The 17394-nt window shown below is 42.3% G+C and overlaps 1 protein-coding gene across 3 annotated transcripts in view; it reads right to left on the bottom strand.

Moving 5' to 3' along the window:
* Positions 1-643: 643 nt before the first annotated feature.
* The window catches only part of vwa8 (von Willebrand factor A domain containing 8), a 66867-nt gene continuing 50116 nt past the window's right edge, over positions 644-17394 (bottom strand). For 2 of the 3 annotated variants that reach the window (XM_008437498.3, XM_008437489.3), the window contains exons 38-45: positions 15070-15178; positions 14775-14931; positions 8912-9020; positions 6366-6491; positions 5803-5961; positions 3464-3562; positions 2542-2780; positions 644-1470 (exon numbers count right to left, since the gene is read on the bottom strand). In XM_008437498.3, coding sequence (XP_008435720.1) covers positions 1362-1470; positions 2542-2780; positions 3464-3562; positions 5803-5961; positions 6366-6491; positions 8912-9020; positions 14775-14931; positions 15070-15178 — 1107 coding nt within the window. In that variant the 3' untranslated portion in view covers positions 644-1361. Of the gene's footprint in view, positions 1471-2541; positions 2781-2844; positions 2872-3463; positions 3563-5802; positions 5962-6365; positions 6492-8911; positions 9021-14774; positions 14932-15069; positions 15179-17394 lie in introns of those variants that run through there. The other variant, XM_081598998.1, reaches the window with a different exon arrangement.

Here is a 17394-nt window from a genome sequence, read left to right as displayed (position 1 = left end):
GACTGAAAAAGGACTTGAACAATTTTGCGTGGTTAAAAATACAAATCAAATTGGTTTCTGAAGAAGCCTGTAACGTGGAGGGGATCAGCCCGCGGTGTTAAAGGGGGAGTATAATGCAACGTTTTTGAGCTTTACATCATGTTATGTTATTGCTTCATAGTAAACATGCCTGGAGTGTTGCCTCAATTCTTTCATGCAGGTTTGAGAAATCCCTGAATCTCCGTGGCAACCATTCAACTGTGCAAAACACCTGCCTGGACCTAGCGCCGCCTTCGAGAACGAGGCTCCCCCTCTGAGCTGCAGTTTCAAAGCTTCCACCTCGCAGAGCACGACTCCCACTCAGCTCCTTCAGACTAGCCAGCAGCAACTAGCAAACACCTGGTAGAGCATCTGCTGAGCTCATTGTAGGAGCTACTTCTCAGTGCAACGCTGGTAAAAACACTGTGAAAGGGTTAGCAGAGGTGCAAACCTCCTGAAGGCGGGGCTTCAGAAAGAGCAGGAGTTTCTTAAAGAGACAGAGGCCCAAATCCAGAACTTTTATAACAACTGAAGGTAACAGAGATATTTAATTGTGCTATCAAATGAAACTATCTGCCTCTTTAAGTTTCTTTGTCACTTTTCAGACATACTTGCACAACGATCATAAACAGCAACATGGCTTTATTAAACTGTTTTTACATTACTTTTACATGTTAGATAATCTTTAATTAACAACCATGTACAGTTAAGGAAGTGACTACATCAGCAATACCATGAGCTATCATTCTAAGAGTTAAGACACACTACTGAACTGGTAAAACATCCCAACATGTTGGCAGAGTGTCTCTTTCCCCTCAACCCGTCACACTGTCACAGAGGAATCAATACGGACCGATCGATCAGCTGCTTTATTGATCCCATCTGCTCCAGACAGTGATGCGTGAATGTTAAACATGATAAGCAGGGACAGAGTGAGCACGTGCCTCTTGTCTGTGGAGACTTTTCCTGTTAGCATGTGAGCGATAGTTACCCCACAGAGGCCAGAGTGTGTGTGTGTGTGTGTGTGAGAGTGTGTGTGTTTGGAGAATGAAAGCAGATCTGAGATTCCTTGCAGGACTGAGAGCATGGAAGGCGTCATGGGGTCCAGCAGCCAGGAAGGAAAACGCTGCTGCATGTTGATGCTGTACCACACACACACACGCACGCACACGCACACAGAGGAAGAGAATGGGGATTTATGATGTCATCACCGGTGTGTTGGTGTCATGTCAGACTCATTCTGAAGGAAACCACGGCGACAGCAGCGCAACAGTTTGGACGTCTGTAAGAGAGACGGCTGAAGGACACACTGTGAAAAGTCTCTGTTGAGTCCGTTAGCGGAGTCAGGCGCTGGACAGCATGGTGGACGTGAAGATCTGCTGCAGAATCTGGGGGATCTGCTTGGTGTCCATGGCGACAAAGGATCTCCCCGCTGGAAGGGTCTTCTGCAGTCTGAGACAAAGACAAGACGTGTTTGGAGATTTGTTTTTTTTTTCTCTTTCCTGAAGACGAACACAGAGCAGAGCTTGTTTGGAGTGTGTGTGTGTGTGTGTGTGTGTGTGTGTGTGTGTGTGTGTGTGTGTGTGTGTGTGTGTGTGTGTGTGTGTGTGTGTGTGTGTGTGTGTGTGTGTGTGACAGACATTTCCATTAGCAAATTACAGTCTGTGTCCCTCAAACACAGAAACTTAGCAACAAAACAACACAATGAGTAACGCTGGGAATAGATTCGTCCACCCAGGAAACGATCTACACTGAAAAAAATAACTCCTACCAAGTCTGTTTTGTTTAGTTTCTGGCTGAAAGATTTTTTTTTTTTTAAAGACAAAACTAACCTATAAGTAAATTTTAAGCAACATATAGGAGCTTGTTTTAAATCAATAACTCCTTAATAGTGATGAAAAAGTCCAAGTTCAACTGGCAGATTATTTCACTTAAAACAAGAAATTTTTCTCATAATAACAATAATAAAAATGTAAACAAAAAACCTAAAAGGTAACACTTTATGTGAAGGGGTGTGCATAAGACTGACATGACAGTGTAATAAATGTGACATAACACCTGTTAAGAACATGAAAGTGTCATAAATGTTTATGACTGTTGTCACAAAGTGTCATTCGGTAAATCGTGACACTTTTAATGTAAAAGTTAGATTAAAAGTCCATTAAGACCAACTTTACTTTAATCGGTAAATATTGACACTATTAATGCAAAATTACAATTAAAAGTCCATTAAAAGTGTCATTATTTTAATGGATAACAGTCATAACTATTCAGGAAGACAGTCTAGAGCTGTTGGATAACCCAATGTTCATATTTCTGGACTGTGGGAGGAAACTGAAGCTCCATAAAATCCCAGGCAGGCAGAAGGAGAATAGAAACCACACTGATGTCATTCACTTCCATCAGAGAATTAAAAAAACCCCAAACCACCCTGAACACCTGCTGAGAAGTCAACTACAGACACGTGGCAAACCAAAACCCATTAAGACTGGAGAGTGAAGGTGCGCTCCACTTGACCCCCACCTTTCAGCCTGATCGCCGAGGGATCCGATGAAGATGGCGAAGGCGTTGACCTGCGGGTCGGAGGTCAACACCTGGGCGAAGCGCTCCGGCCGGATGCCATAGCGTTCCAGGTTGGCGTCGCTGAGCACCACCACGAAGTGCTCGTCCGCCTCCTCCTGCGCCAGCTCCTTGATGCTGGCTTTGGTGGCCTCCAGGGTGTAGTCGCCGCTCATGCAGAACTGGGCGTGGGCGTGCATGGTCTGAGCGCGGGGAAGGACATGTTCGCTCAGAAAACGCTTACCAGCTGCGGAACTGTCGGCACGGCTGCCATCTAACCGATCAGACCTCAATCTAAAGCAATCAAAGTCATTTTAGAAAGGCTCACAACGCATCGGTTGTTTGGTTGAAACGTTCTATAACTCTCCTCAAACTTTCTCAAAAAACTTAATTTAGAGAGTACCATGTATTTGTTTTTAGACGTCTTCTTATGCCGACAGTCTCACACAAATACATACTAATTTTTGAGGAAAATCTGTCAAAAACTAAATTACATCCGTTTGATGTAATTTAGCAATAAGCACATAAAAACGGATCTGATTTGTTTGGGAAGATAATATTTTACCACACAACTCTTATTTTAAAGGTTTTATTTACTCTGGGGTGCAGAGAGTCAAATAAAGCGCTATGCCGGACCGGATTGGGACTTTAAGCATTGAATTTGACGTGTGGTGTACAGCGTGGCTGCTTGGTTTTACACATGAAACATGTCGGATCATACCACAATGCTTTTAGGGATCTTAACCTTGCTTTAGAGGAAGAAATCCCTTAGATGGACCAATTTAGCAGCTGCTAGATTGACAAGTTTTTCAAACAAATCACTCCGACTGCCGACTCCGGCAGCTCACAGGTACTTCACACAGCTGAACTGATTTGGAGTGTGTACCTTGAGGACTTTCAGTCTCTGCTTGTCGTTCTTCGGCATTTTGTCCGCTGGGACCAGTTCGATGTCGTAGCCGTCGCCCGAGTGGCCCACTATGTCGTACTGAGTGGAGAAAACAGGGACTGTAAGGAAACTCTCTAAAGAGGATGATATCACAAAAACCTCGTCACAACACATTCTCAAATAGTTCATGTAAATCATGTGTGACGCTGCAGAAACATGACTTTGTAACTTTGGAAGAGTCGGGCTGAAACCAACCAGAGCATGTCAACGCCGCCAGGAGAGACTGTGCCTTTCACAAGCTGTGTTTCCGTTACAAACGTACGCAAAACTTTATTGGTATTCCACTAATGTGGATAAATTATAATTTTCCAATTGTGGTGTTTTCATTAAATAAGAAACACAATCAGAATCACACGAAAATAAGTTTGTGCGATAATTCATTAAAAAACATCATCCTCTTACAACTTCCTGTCGTCGTCTTCGTTGTTTCCGCCAGCGGTAACATCCGGTTGATGATCACGACTCGTGTGATGCAAAAAAAAAAAAAGTGTGTCCTTTGAAATTCTTTCAAAATATACAGTTTTTTCAAAACTAACAGGTTTCCATTAAGCTAATTTATTTTCGTAATTACAATTTGCACAATATTATGGTCAATGGAAATGAGGTCAATGACGATCAGCATGAAACTCGGAGGAGCTTATAGCTATTCCAGTGCCCAGGTATGACATAGATGCACCAGTTCTGTTGGAGTCAGTGGTGATCCTGTCGTTCGAAGCACCTGGCTCTCTCTAGAACCGATGATGATGTACATTTTTGGTCTTAAGCACCTTTTACAGAGGATTTCTCTGCTGTTCTATTTCTGGTTAGTGAGCAGAAATGAATTTAAAAATTCAAAGTGACAGACACTCACAGCTAATGGTGCATCACTGCTTCCCTAAACCATTACTGGCAGAATTTCCACCTCAGTCTGGAGGTGACATGACACGTAGGTGTGACTGCACTCCATCAAATGCAAGGAGTGTTATGCAAAAAGCACAGTCACACTGCCGTCTGATGTAAAACACTAAGGGGGTCAGGGTGTGTGCGCGCATGTGTGTGTGTGTGTGTGTGTGATCAGTTTTAGGCTGGGTTGAGTGCCACTAAGGGGCCAAGAAGTCTGCCTCCCTGCTGCTCTTTTTTGCAGACGCATCTCTGCATGTCTCCTCTCTGTCCTGTCTGTCGTCTCCTTCTCTTCAGTGACTCTACTTTCTAGGCTACAACACGCTTGACCCGGACAGAGAGGTAAGCGCTTCACGCAGTGATGCAGACAGTCTGAGGTAGCTGGATGAGCACAGACACATTACTGTGCTTTAGATAGCTTTTTCGTCAGCGAGGTCTTTTTCTGGTTTTCAGTGGGGAACACTTCTCTTCACCAGATCCTATTTGCTGCGGCGTACCCCAAGGGTCCAACTTCGGTCCTGTTTTGTTTGTGTCCTTTGGGATGCTTAGGAAATACAACATTTTCTGCTTCAAAAGGGAATGTATCAAAAGCAACACCCAGACTTCCAAGACATGACAGGACTTGATTAAATTCATTTTTCAATATCTCAACATATGTGGCAAGACAGCAAACAGTTTCCAATACAAATGTGCGCAAATCTTTGTCGATACTATGCCAACGTCAAAAAAAACACAACTTCACAATTTTGGTGTTTCCATTAAATAAAAAATTAAATCACATGTGAATAAGTTTGTTTATGTAATATGTCATTAAAAGTCATGGAAGTGGTGGATGTAAGCAGTTATGAAATATATTCATAACTCAGCACATCAGAGGAGCGACAAGCCCCGCCTTCTTGGGAGTGGCTACATGTGATGCGTTTTGGGGAAACTGTAGTCGTCCATTTTACAGAAGACAAAAGCAAACCATCATCCTCCTACCACTTCCTGACGCCTTCGATAGCAGTAACATCCAGCTGTTGATCACATGACTGGTGTGATGTGAAAGAAGCGTTTCAATGCAGCTGCAAAAACACCTCATCCTTTTTATCAAAAAAGCTTTTTCGAAATTGCCATTTCCATTAAGGACATTTATTTATGTAATTTCAGTTTGCAAAGTTTGCATTTTACAATTAATGGAAACACAGCAGGCGTGACAGATTGTCGATATAAATTTTCCACTGTTATGCTACTATAAAAATAACAAAATAAGCCCAAAATGAAAAATACGTAACCGCTTATAAAACGTTACGAAAAACTGCAGAGATGAATTCAGAGAAACTTGGAGACACTGCATCCGATAAGGAATGCAACACCCTTCTGTTTCACATTTCAGACTCCGTCTTGCTCAGTGTGGTCACCTTGAACTTGTGCTCGTAGCTCTCCAGGGCCTCCATCACCATGCACACGGCCTCCATGGAGCGCTCCAGGCGGCCGTCCACCCCGTTGAAGCGGTACATGCTGCCCGACACGTCGGCCAGAACCCGCAGACGCTTTGGCTTTTGCTGAGGACTGCCCGGCTGGAGGGACGGAGAAGGTCCAAAAACAATCAGAGACAACAGAACCACCTGGTGGAGCTTAAATAACACGCCGGCCTGGCTGCTGCTGATTTTGGAGCGGCTTTTCCTAAAATACCTGCCGACACGAGGCCAGAGATCTAAAACCTGGAGTAATTATTATAATGCAGGCGTTTTGGTTCAGGCCAAAAATATACAGCTGAATGAGAGACACACAAGAGTGGATACAACCTGAGAGCGAGCTTCAGTAGGAAAGCAGGGTGCAGCAAAAATCTCCCACACACACACGGCTAAACATAGCACTTAACGGTTAAGGGTTCAAATTATGTGTGTGATGAAAACAAAGAAAGTTAAAGTGTAAAAATATCTGCAGCTACAAACGCACACATGCACACGCACACACACACCTCTGGGTCCAGCTCTCCCCTCCGCTTATAGATGGTTTTCTCTCCGGTTAGACCGTCGATGATCTTAGCATCATCCAGTTCTCCCATAGCCTGGTTCTTCAGCCACTGCCGCTCCTTGCCTTTAGCCTGAAACACACACACAGAGACACACACACACACACACACACACACACCCCGAGACACACACACGCACACACAGACACACGCACCCACACGCACACACACGCACGCACGCGCGCACACACACACACACACACACACACACACACAAAGCGCTCATCAGTAGTGACAAAATAAATCAGAACAAAAAACATTGCAGCATTTCAGAAAAGAGAACCAAAAGATAACTAACGGCTACAAAGGGCTACAACTTTTATAGAAGAGTCAGAATAAAGGAAAAAATATTTTTTTCTATTTGAAAAAAGATTGAAAGTCATGTATCCTTTCAGTTCCATCTTAGTTATGCGTTTGTTACATAAAATCCCAACAAAATCTGCCTAAGTTTGCATTTTTTAATTTAACAAAGTACCAAAAAGTTCACGTTGCATGAATCCTTTTTTGAAGCACTGAAGCATCAAACCTGAACCTTTTAGACACGTTAGTTCAGACACGTTATGACCAACTGAGTAAAGAGGATCCTAAAGAATCAAAGGAATGTTTGTCTCCAGCAAAACACACCGGGGCTGTTTTATGCATTTGTAGCTCCCTCTGAATTTCTTTACAGTCTTTGGGTTTTATGTCTGCAGAAGTTTGTTCTGGTACCTTAAAGGGGCAGTACTATCTGTTTAAAGTGCCATAGCACAGTCAAGTAACTAGGCAATCTTCACCTGATAAAAAAAATAAATGCTATATGTATATATAGTATATGAAATATTACTTTAAAAATGTTTGACTTTGAAATTGGGCCTCTGTCTCTTTAAGAAACTCCTGCTCTTTTGGAAGCTCCGCCTTCAGGAAGTCATCACAACATGGCTCCTCTATTAACCCTTTAACAATGTTTTTACCAGCGTTGCTCTGAGAAGTGTCTCGTATAATGAGCTCAGCTGAAGAAAGAATCAAATCAACACTCCAGGTTGTTTTTGATGAGGGAATAACATTATAATGAGATGTAAAACTCAAAACAGTCGATTTTACAAAACACTGCCCCTGTAAGAGCTAATGTTGTTTGCTTAATGCTACACTGTTTTTTAGTGCATTGGACATAGCCTATTCGGGAAACTGGAAGTCACATAATTAGCTCTTCCTGTTTAGCGGTGCGCTTCTACGGATCGTTCGCATCTTTTCTTTACAGCAGAGCACAGCCTCCAAGTTCCTAAAAATGTTTGTTTCACATATTAGAAGCATATAGTCTACAAGGTACAACTAATTTTATCAGAAAAAAGTGCCTGATGTTTTCAGTTGATAAAAATGTTGCTGTTAGCATATTTAGCATTTAAGCTAGCGGAAATGTGCGTTCAGCCTCCTGTTGTGCTGTATTTTTTTCTTTTGCAGCTTTACTCCAACCAGTTGGCATGTTGAATGAAGCCCAGTAACATCAACTATTAATGGTTCATCATTAGGAAGAGTTCTCCATTTGTCCAGCAACAGAGAACGAGGGCAGAGGACAGTTCACGGTTCTGAATACACAGAAAGTCTTCCCTCAGGTAAACGGCAACAACCCTCCATCATTTATTGGACATCCGCCAGCTGCAGTAAGCAGTAATTCATATTTGCATCTGTTTGTGCGTGGGAGTCCGTAAATCACTCCTTAGGTACGGCGCAACAAAGCACGACTTCATGGCGTCTTGTCTGCTGGTTTCGGGGGAATCGTCATCGTTTTTACAGTGAGAAGAATGAACTGAAGGGACACGGATAAACAATAAGCAGCATTCGTGGCTGTCGACACCTGGATGGAAAAAGCTGAACTCACGCACACAAACACCCACCACGACACATCCAAACACAGCTTCACACCTGGACCTGAGAATAATAGAGCAAACCTCGATGCCTCTGCTCTGTAATCACTGCAGCATCATTTTCCCCTCGTCATATGAACACACACACACACACACGCACGCACGCACGCACGCACGCACGCACGCACGCACGCACGCACGCACGCACGCACGCACGCACGCACGCACACACACACAGAGGAGAAGCTCAGCCTGCTACGCCTAAACAAAAGGAGGAAAGTTCAACCCAAAACAATGAAACTGAGACTCTAACCCTGATTTTCTTCTTTGCTATCTTTCCCTTCGCTCTTTCGGTCACGTCAGCAAGACAAAAGAAAGCGTTCATGTTCACACCCCAGCTTTCTGACCCAATTGCAGGTTAAACAATGGTCGCCTCCCGGCTGTGTGTTGGAGGCTTTTGAACTTGGTTGTTGGCTCTGAATGCGACTGGGACTGGACAGAAAGGCCGGATCAAAGTCATCAGTGTTCTTCAAAGAATAATCAGGCCTGTTGCTGATAAACGGCTGCAGGAAAAGAGATTAGAGTCCAGAGACTGAAGGTGGTGAGCCGCCCAACACAGGGACTCACGTGCGCGAAGTGTCAGACGCTGACCTGTAAGCTGTCCAGGATGATGCGCAGGGACTGAACCTGCCTCCTCACTGCGCTGGAGAAGCCCTGGTAGGTAGAAGCGTCGTGTTCGCTCATATCGATCTCCTTCAACCTGAGACAGAGACAGGAGAGACGCAGTTCTGTCAGCACAGCCTGGAGGAACTGTTGGCCTTGTTGCCTTGCAGCAAGAAGGTCGTGGGTTTGAATCCCATGCAGGTTTGGGTTTTCTGCCTGACTCAGTGCAAAAGACAATTATCCTTGATAGGGCTGAAACGATGAATTCAAATGAATCGTGATGAATCCATCTCTGAAATAGTTAAACTACAAAATTAAAATTTGACCTAGTATTTTTGTGGTTGCAAATATCTCAATATACTTGAAATAAGACAAAACTGACATAGAAGAGACCTTAAAACAAGATGTCGGCGTTTGTTTTAACTAATTAATTCCTTAATATTGATGAAAAAATAGCTACATTGGCAGATTATTTCATTTACGAAATGAGAAAAAATCTCTTGTTCTAAGTGAATTTATCTGCCATAATGAAAATAACAATCTGTATAAAGGAATTATTGACTTTTTGTTTTTCATTTTTCAAGTGTACCGAGATATTTGCACTACAAACTAGATCAAAGGCTCTTGGCAATATTTTGTGTTTTTGCAGAGCGTCGATTAATTTAGCAATTGATTAATTGTTAACTGGAATACGCAGGTGTTTAGTTCTGTAGCTACTTGAATTGATCCCAGATTTCCAAATAATTAGACGAATCCCATTTAATTCCAGGTTTTTAATGTTTAAATGTTTTTTAAATGTTTAAAGAAATAATGTTTGAAAGATAACCATCAGCGTGCAAACACATTCTCACACCAGATCTCCTTTCAAAGACAATAAATGGATATGAACTCCCAGCAAACTTGGTGCATAAAAAAAAGGTATCTGAGGTTGCTATGGTAGAAAGGTTAAAGGTTAAGATAAGGAGCATGTGTTTGTGATCTGTTCAAAAAGCCCCACCTGTAAAGACCCTGGTGGTCTGTGCAGCCATCAGTCAGGTATCAGCCAACCGTACACACACCCCGCTAATGTAAAGGTGCTACCACCATGCTCCGACAGCGTGAAGTGTGCGTGTGTGTGTGCGCGCGTGCGAGATGAAACGACGGCAGGACGTGGGTGAAATCTCTCCCAGGTGTTTGAAACGCCTGGCGACAGCCAGACCGTGACCACCCCGGCGATGCGGAGGCTTGATTTTTTTATTTTATTTTTTTCAAAACGCCGGCAGGGATTGGAGGAAGGGTGGAGTCCCTCTGGCTTAATATGTCGCAGCTTGTAACGGATCTGTGTGTGAATGTGTAGACTGTGCTGGCATCAGCCATGCAATCAAAGGAGGTCACAGACACACACACACACACACACACACGCACACACACACACACACACACACACCCTCAGAAGAACTCACCTGTAGAGATAACCTGAACTAAACCAACGTTTATCCTCCACAGCATCATCGACAGCTGAGTTGGAGCTTCAATGGTATGGTTAAGTCAGGCTGGTGGTTTTCAGCAAATGGCCTTTTTTTGGCTCAACTGCAGTTAATGATTAAGTCATTACTAAATTAGTTGGCAATTATTTCAATAATAGTCAAACAAAAAGATGTTTCAATGTTTATGCATTTTGTGCAGGTTTCGCTGAGCTACTGCTCTGAATGTTTTTTCAGAAAATGGTCTCTTTTAGTTTCAACTGCAGTTAACGATTAATCGACTACTAAATTAGTTGGTGACTATTTCAATATTTGTCAAACACAAAAGTGTTCTAACATTTATATATTATGTACAGTTTTTGGTTTAATTGCTGTTCTGAATATGTTGTTCTTGTAGAAAATAGCCTCTTTTTGTCTTAACTCCAGTTAGCAATTAATCGATTAATAAATTCGTTGACAATTATTACAGTAACAGATTTACACGTTTAATCGTTTCAGCCCTACTGTTTAGTGGTTGTATTTGATTTTATTTGTGGACAATGGGCTAAACCTGAGTTATTGAAAATCAATGCCACACTTTTATTTGCAAAAAAGAAAGAAGGAAAAAAAACTGTTTCCATCCCAGTTAGCAACTAGATTTAATTTTAAGATAAAATCCTAATAAAACGCATTCAAGTTTGTGACTCAACTCTGTGCATCTTCCCTGCATCACATGCATTCTGAGGAATCAGCTGGGCTTCAGGTGTCTAGTTATTTCTGAGCTACACACACACAGATCCTTTGTCCGCTCCTCAACATCGACATCGCCTCATCTCAGCGCAGCGTGTCCCGGAGCCACTTCCTCCGCGCATTCCTGCGTGTGTCTGCGGACGCATGGCAGCGACGCGCAGGATCTTGGCTGGCGGGCCGGAGCCATTTCCTCTGAATTCCAGAACCTCGACGAAAACAGCCGAGAGCGCAGCAGAAACGGCCGGAGGGGAACTCGGCAGAGGCGCGCCGACATTTCACACACAGCGACCGCAAAAACATTGGGGCCGACACTCCCTCCAGCTGAACGCGCCGGACAAACAAGAAAATCTGTCTCTGTTTTACACGTTGTGAAACGTTTAACTGGAGAAGCAGAGCGCTTAAAGTACATTTTTGTTTTGTTTGCACTGCGGCTTTGGGGTCGGGGTTGGTCCCATAAAAAAGTTGAACATATTGCTTACTGTGGTTATCTTGGAACACGTTGTGTTAGAGATGCTTTGTTGTGTCAAACTGCATGAAAATTGTAAAACTGGTGAAACAGAAACACGTTTTTCTGCTAAACTTTAACTGGATTCCTTTTTTTCTTTTCAGTTTTACAGAAGAAAATATTTAACGTCACCAGGCAACAGAGAGTTTTGAGGCGTATTTAGAAATCATGAGACTCTTCAGATGAGAAACCAAACTTTACACAAAACATGCCAAAAGTTTTAGATTAGTAACTGTGAAAAGAAGCAGGTTTATGGTCTGATGAAATCCACTTTGAACCTTTGAGTCACGACTCCAACTGATAAATAACACTGCATGTCACCGAAACACTCAAGAGTGAAACATGATAGTGGCAGCATCATGCTCTGGGTTCACTTTTTTTTCAGAGGTTTTCTTTGAATGGAGTGAAATAATGTTTGAATATCATCCAGTTTTGATCCAAAACCTTCAGGTGCCCCAAATCATCCAAACATAATGTCTGAAATAATTCTTTAATATTAAGGAATCATTGATTTAAAACAAGCTCCTATTTCTTGCTGAAAAGTTTCTTGTATGTTAGTTTATGTTAGTATGTTGTTTTTGTCTTATTTCAAGTGGACTGAAATATTTACACTAGAAACTAGATCAATACACTTAGAAATATTTTGTGTTTTTGCAAAATTGTGCTGAAAGCAAATCAGTTTGGTTAACGTGATGAAACTGGAGGCAGTTTTGAGCTGCGACAAATGACTGTGTCTTACTGCTTATTGACTTGTTTCTGCATCTGTCGACTGAAAGGAGGGTGAGGATTCCTGCAGTCTCACTGAATCGCTGAGCAGAGCAAGATGTGCTAAACGTGACGCAGTAATGAAATTCCTGTCCGTGGTTCAGGCTGGTCATACAGACTGGGAAAGCTCAGCACAAAGGAAACGATGGTTGAGACTGGACTACATTGGATAAATGATGTGTTGAATGTTTATCTCTCGTTTCCCATCTCAGGTAACAGAACAGGACATTCCCATAACAGCATCTTTCCAACACGATTAAAGTTTGAAGTATTTTGTAAAAATCTACTTTTCTGAGCTTTAGATCATGTTATAATGTTAGTTCCTCATCAAAAACATTCTTAAAGTGTTGCCTTGATTCGTTCATGCTTGTTTGAAATATTCTTTAATCTACCCGTGGCAACCACTAAATGCTTGCTTTCACAAAGCTCCTCCTTTAAGCTGCAGCCTCCAAACTTCCAAGCTTCCACCTGACAGAGCTGCCCTTCCCCTCTCAGCTCCTTCAGACTAGCCAGCAGCAATTAGCAAACACATGGTGGAAGTGAGCATCTGCTGAGCTCATTATAGGAGCTACTTCTCAGTGAAATGTTGGTAAAAACATTGTTAAAGCGTTAATAGAGGAGCCATGTTGTGATGACTCCCTGAAGGAGGAGTTTCAGTAAGAGCAGGAGCTTCTTAAAGAGACAGAGGCCCAAAATCAGGGATTTAAATTTGGAGGTTCAATTTCTTTTGAGTCATATGTATCACATTTTTATAACAACTGACGATAACGTAGTTATTTGTTGTGCTATAAAATGGCTCTATGTGCCTGGAAATGTCATCATACCGCCCCTTTAAGGTTAAAGTTTGAACAGCTAGTTACAGATTCTGGCCTGTTTAGTTTTCACAAATAATACGTAAGAATGTTGGCCAAAAACATCTCTTCAGGAATACCTCTCTGTTTCCACTACTGTATGTCAAAGACTTTCTGGATGGCTCACAGTTTAATCAGCAATAAGAGAGAGAGAAAAATACAAGCTCAATAATAAAAAATATTGTGAGACATCAGGTAAAGATGTTCTGAAAACCCTTCCAGTCACTGACTGGAAGAGAAAAAAAACACAGCAGCCAGTTATTGGACCGTTTCTGCTTGGGAACATTCAAAGTGAGTGATATCAGAATCCGCATGTTAGCACAAGATCTGCTCTGAGCTCAGTGGGACGTTGATAGACAGACAGGCGGTAAATGTAGAGGGGGAGGAATCTGGAAAAATGAAGCTAGTGACAAGAAGAGATAAAAAGAAGAAGGAGGGAAAAAAAGAGACAGAGAGGTCGTCCTCTTCATGTGAAAGCAGCCAGTGTGTTTGGAGGGCCATGCAGGAAAAGAGGGAGAGGAAGGGGGGATGTTTGGAGCGAGGGTGAACAGAGACGGCCTTCATGGTTCAGCTGGTGAGACGGCAGCCCTCTGCTCCAGACTGAATGTATGGGCTCACACACACACACACGCACACACACACACACACACACACACGTCTCCCAGTGGGATCACCCCTGTCAGACCTGGAGCTCCTCCACTCAGAACCTCCAGAACCGACACCTGCTCCACATTTAACCACTGAGGGACGGGTCCAGGGTGGAGACAGAGAAACCCACCGCAAACAACTTTTAGAAGTTTTTTTTCTTTCTCAAGTTTAATTCAGTAATTATTACATAAATTTAGCATAAATGCTGCCTCATATGTTCTGATTTTAGACATCCAGGAGCTCTGAGAAGGTTTCTTTGCAGGAGTTTGCTTCTGCTCACAAACTTGTCCATTTTGCAATAGCTATCTGTGCTAGCCATGCTAGTTATGCTAGCATGAGGAGCAAAGCAGCTTGTAAATTTAACCATCATCCAATCAGAAAGATGAGCATGATAAATAACGTTTCAATATTATTGAAGTCAGATTCCATAGCAGTGATTGAAAAAATAATTTTATCATTTTGAAAGAAAATTATAATTAAATAAATTGTGGTTTAAACATTTATCGCAGTCAATATTTTAATTTTTGCTTTCTTTTTTCCCTTCAACTTCTCTCCAGATTTTCGAAGGCCCATTCCTGCAGTGAAACGGTTTAGATGGAAGCCTGTTTAAGTGTTATAGTCGGCCTAGTCAAAGTCCAGATCAAAATGAAATTGAGAATATCTGGCGACGTCTGAAAATTGACATTCAAAAACGTTCTCCTTCTGTTAAAAAATTAATCCTTTTTTTTTCCCCCATTCTGCAATTGTGCACTATTTCAACAAAACACATCAAACTTTGTGGTTCTATTGAGACAAAATCTGAAAAATGCAAAATACTGAACGAGTTTATGATGCAAAATGGACTAAAACCCATATAAGCATGAAACGGATGCAGACTTCCTGTGTCCTACCGTTCCTTGAAGGCCTTCTCGGCCATCTCGCGGGCGGCTCTGCGGACCTCCTCTGGAACAGCGTCCTTCTCGGCCTGGGACACCTGGTACACTTTGTGTCCAGCATCTAAGCGGTAAGGCCCGCCTTTACCTCCCAGCCCTGCAGTGTCTCTGCCACCTGAGGGGAAGAAAAAGAAAAAAGAAAACATCTTTACTGGACACAGTTTGTGTTGCATCCAGTATTGAAAAAAGGGAAAACATTGGGAGTAAGATGGAGTTTGAACACGTTGGACGTATAGTTAGGAAGACTCGTTACCGGTGCCTCCGGCCCACTGGTTTCCCCCAACGTGAGGGGCGTTGCTGGCGTCTATCTTGCCGTGTTTTGGTGCAGAAACGTCCAAACCGCTGTCCCTCTGAATCGTGATCTGAAACAAAAACGAAACTAGATTTTTCTCCCACTGGATGAAATACTTGCAAAGCCAAGAATAAACAAAAATCGCCCCAGATGGCTTTCGAACTGAATTTAACGAGGGACAAATAATCGAGCCTTTTACTTTTCCGAGCTCACACAATCACGCTGCACTCTTCACCTCCCCAGATGACATGTAATCGACCACACGGTGAACGCCGCTCTGAGGTCTGGGCAGGGAAGACGCAGCAGGCTCTGTCTCTTTCTCTGCAGGAGACCATTGGAGGGGAAAAGTGGATCCACACGGAGCTTAACAATACATTTTTTTTGGTCGATTTCTCCATCAGATCCCAAGTCAGCATTCTGGCTCAAACTGCGCGCCGAGGCAGCCAGACTCTGAGGGTCGCCTGCGGTTCAGCTGCGTTCTTACAAACGGAAGGAACCTTTAAAGGACGGAGTTGTTCTGAAAATGTCGACGGTTCTGACCCGGATGTTTCTATCCATTGGCTGCCTTTCTATTAGAACCGTGTGCAAAACTTTGTCAATATTCCACTAATGTCGAAAAAAACAACAACACAGTTTTGCAACTTCCGTTAAACAAGAAGCTAAACTAATATCATGTGTGGATAAGATTGTTCCTGTGCGAAGTCGTTAAAAAACATGCTGCGGCGTCATCCTCCTACCACTTCCTGTTGTCTTATTCGTCTTTTCTGCCAGTAGTAACATCCAGTTGTTGATCATGTGACATGTCTGATGTGAAAGAAGCGCTTCCATTGCAGTTTTGTGAAATACATACATTTCAATGTGGCTGAAAGAGTTTTCTTGAAATTGGCTTTTTTTTCCATCAAGCAAAATTATTTCCAAAATGTAAATGTTATGACTAATGGAAACGCAGCTACTGATTCTTTAGTTTTTATTCATGTATGAGGAAACACACAGAGCCTGCGTTTCTATTGGCCATAAAATTGCACAAATTGGAATTACGAAAATAAATTTGCTTAAAGGAAACATGGAAATTTTGGAAAAAAAAAAAACTCCAGTTTTTCGATAAAAAAATTTGCGCTTAGATGAGATGGTCTATTAGCCATATCAATAATTGTATATTTTGCAAAACTGGAAAAGAAACACTTTTTATTTGCATCACACGGGCAGCCGGATGCTGCCACAAGCAGAAAAGACGAAGACAGGATGACAGCGCAGCGTGTTTTTTAACGACCAGTTCCTGAGTTTTTTTAAACAATTTAATGAGTTTTAATGAGGTTATTTGTCATACATTTTTGGAAATAATTTGTCATGGTCTTTTTATCGTGTGAACAAACTGTGTGATTTTAACTGTTTCTTATTTGACGGAAACGCCGCAATTGTGTTCTTTTGACATTAGCGGTACATCGGTAAAGTTGTGCACATTTGTAATGGAAACCCAGTGAAATTGATCCAGATTTTATCCAGCAGCAGTTCAGCCTCGGGCTGATGCCCAGAGAAGCTCAGAGCTCCGATCCAATGCTGCCGAGTCAGCAGGGATCGCCATAATTAGCTTAGATTAGAGGAGTCAGCCTGATGCTCGTAGTCTCATCTCAGATTAGGACAAGTTAAGGGCTAACTTGAACTGAACGACACTGACAAAGGCTTTTACTGATTAACGAAGAAAGGTTTTTGGCTACATCTGTCAGAGTGTCTGAGCAAAAGATGTTTTTGGAGAAACACTAATTCGATGTGTTATAAAAAAGTCTCCTCCATTCTATTTTAAAAAGCAAATCATTTCAGACTGACCCTTAGTGCCAACACTAACAAGTATGAAAAACTGAAGAGAGAGTCGCAAGAACACATTTTTATTTTTTCTGAAACTAAAAATCTGATGAAATGCGACATAACCGTTAGCAGACGATTTGAAAACAATCGGATTCGAACGCGGTGGCGTCTTCCCTCTCTCACAATCCACTTTCCTGTCAGTCTACTGTGAAGTAAAAGCCACTAAAGCCAAAAAAAAAAAAAGTGTTTTTTTTTTTTTTTGGGAGGGGGTGGGGGGTGAAAAGATTGGAGATGGGCTGTTCAGACTGCGATGACAAACCCAAATGGATGTAACATTAGGGCCAAAAAAGCGGATTTGTGTCGCTTTCGCCCGCCGTGTGAACGTAGCCATCGATAAGTTGTGATTTAAACAAAACAAACTGCAACGTACTTTTATTGTTTTTTTGTTGCATCAAGAAAAATCCTTCCATCTGTTCTGGAATT

Source organism: Poecilia reticulata, chromosome 2, assembly GCF_904066995.2.
Source record: "Poecilia reticulata chromosome 2, P_reticulata-male-v2, whole genome shotgun sequence".
Lineage (NCBI taxonomy): Eukaryota > Metazoa > Chordata > Actinopteri > Cyprinodontiformes > Poeciliidae > Poecilia > Poecilia reticulata.
This window is presented reverse-complemented; position numbering and strand designations above follow the sequence as displayed.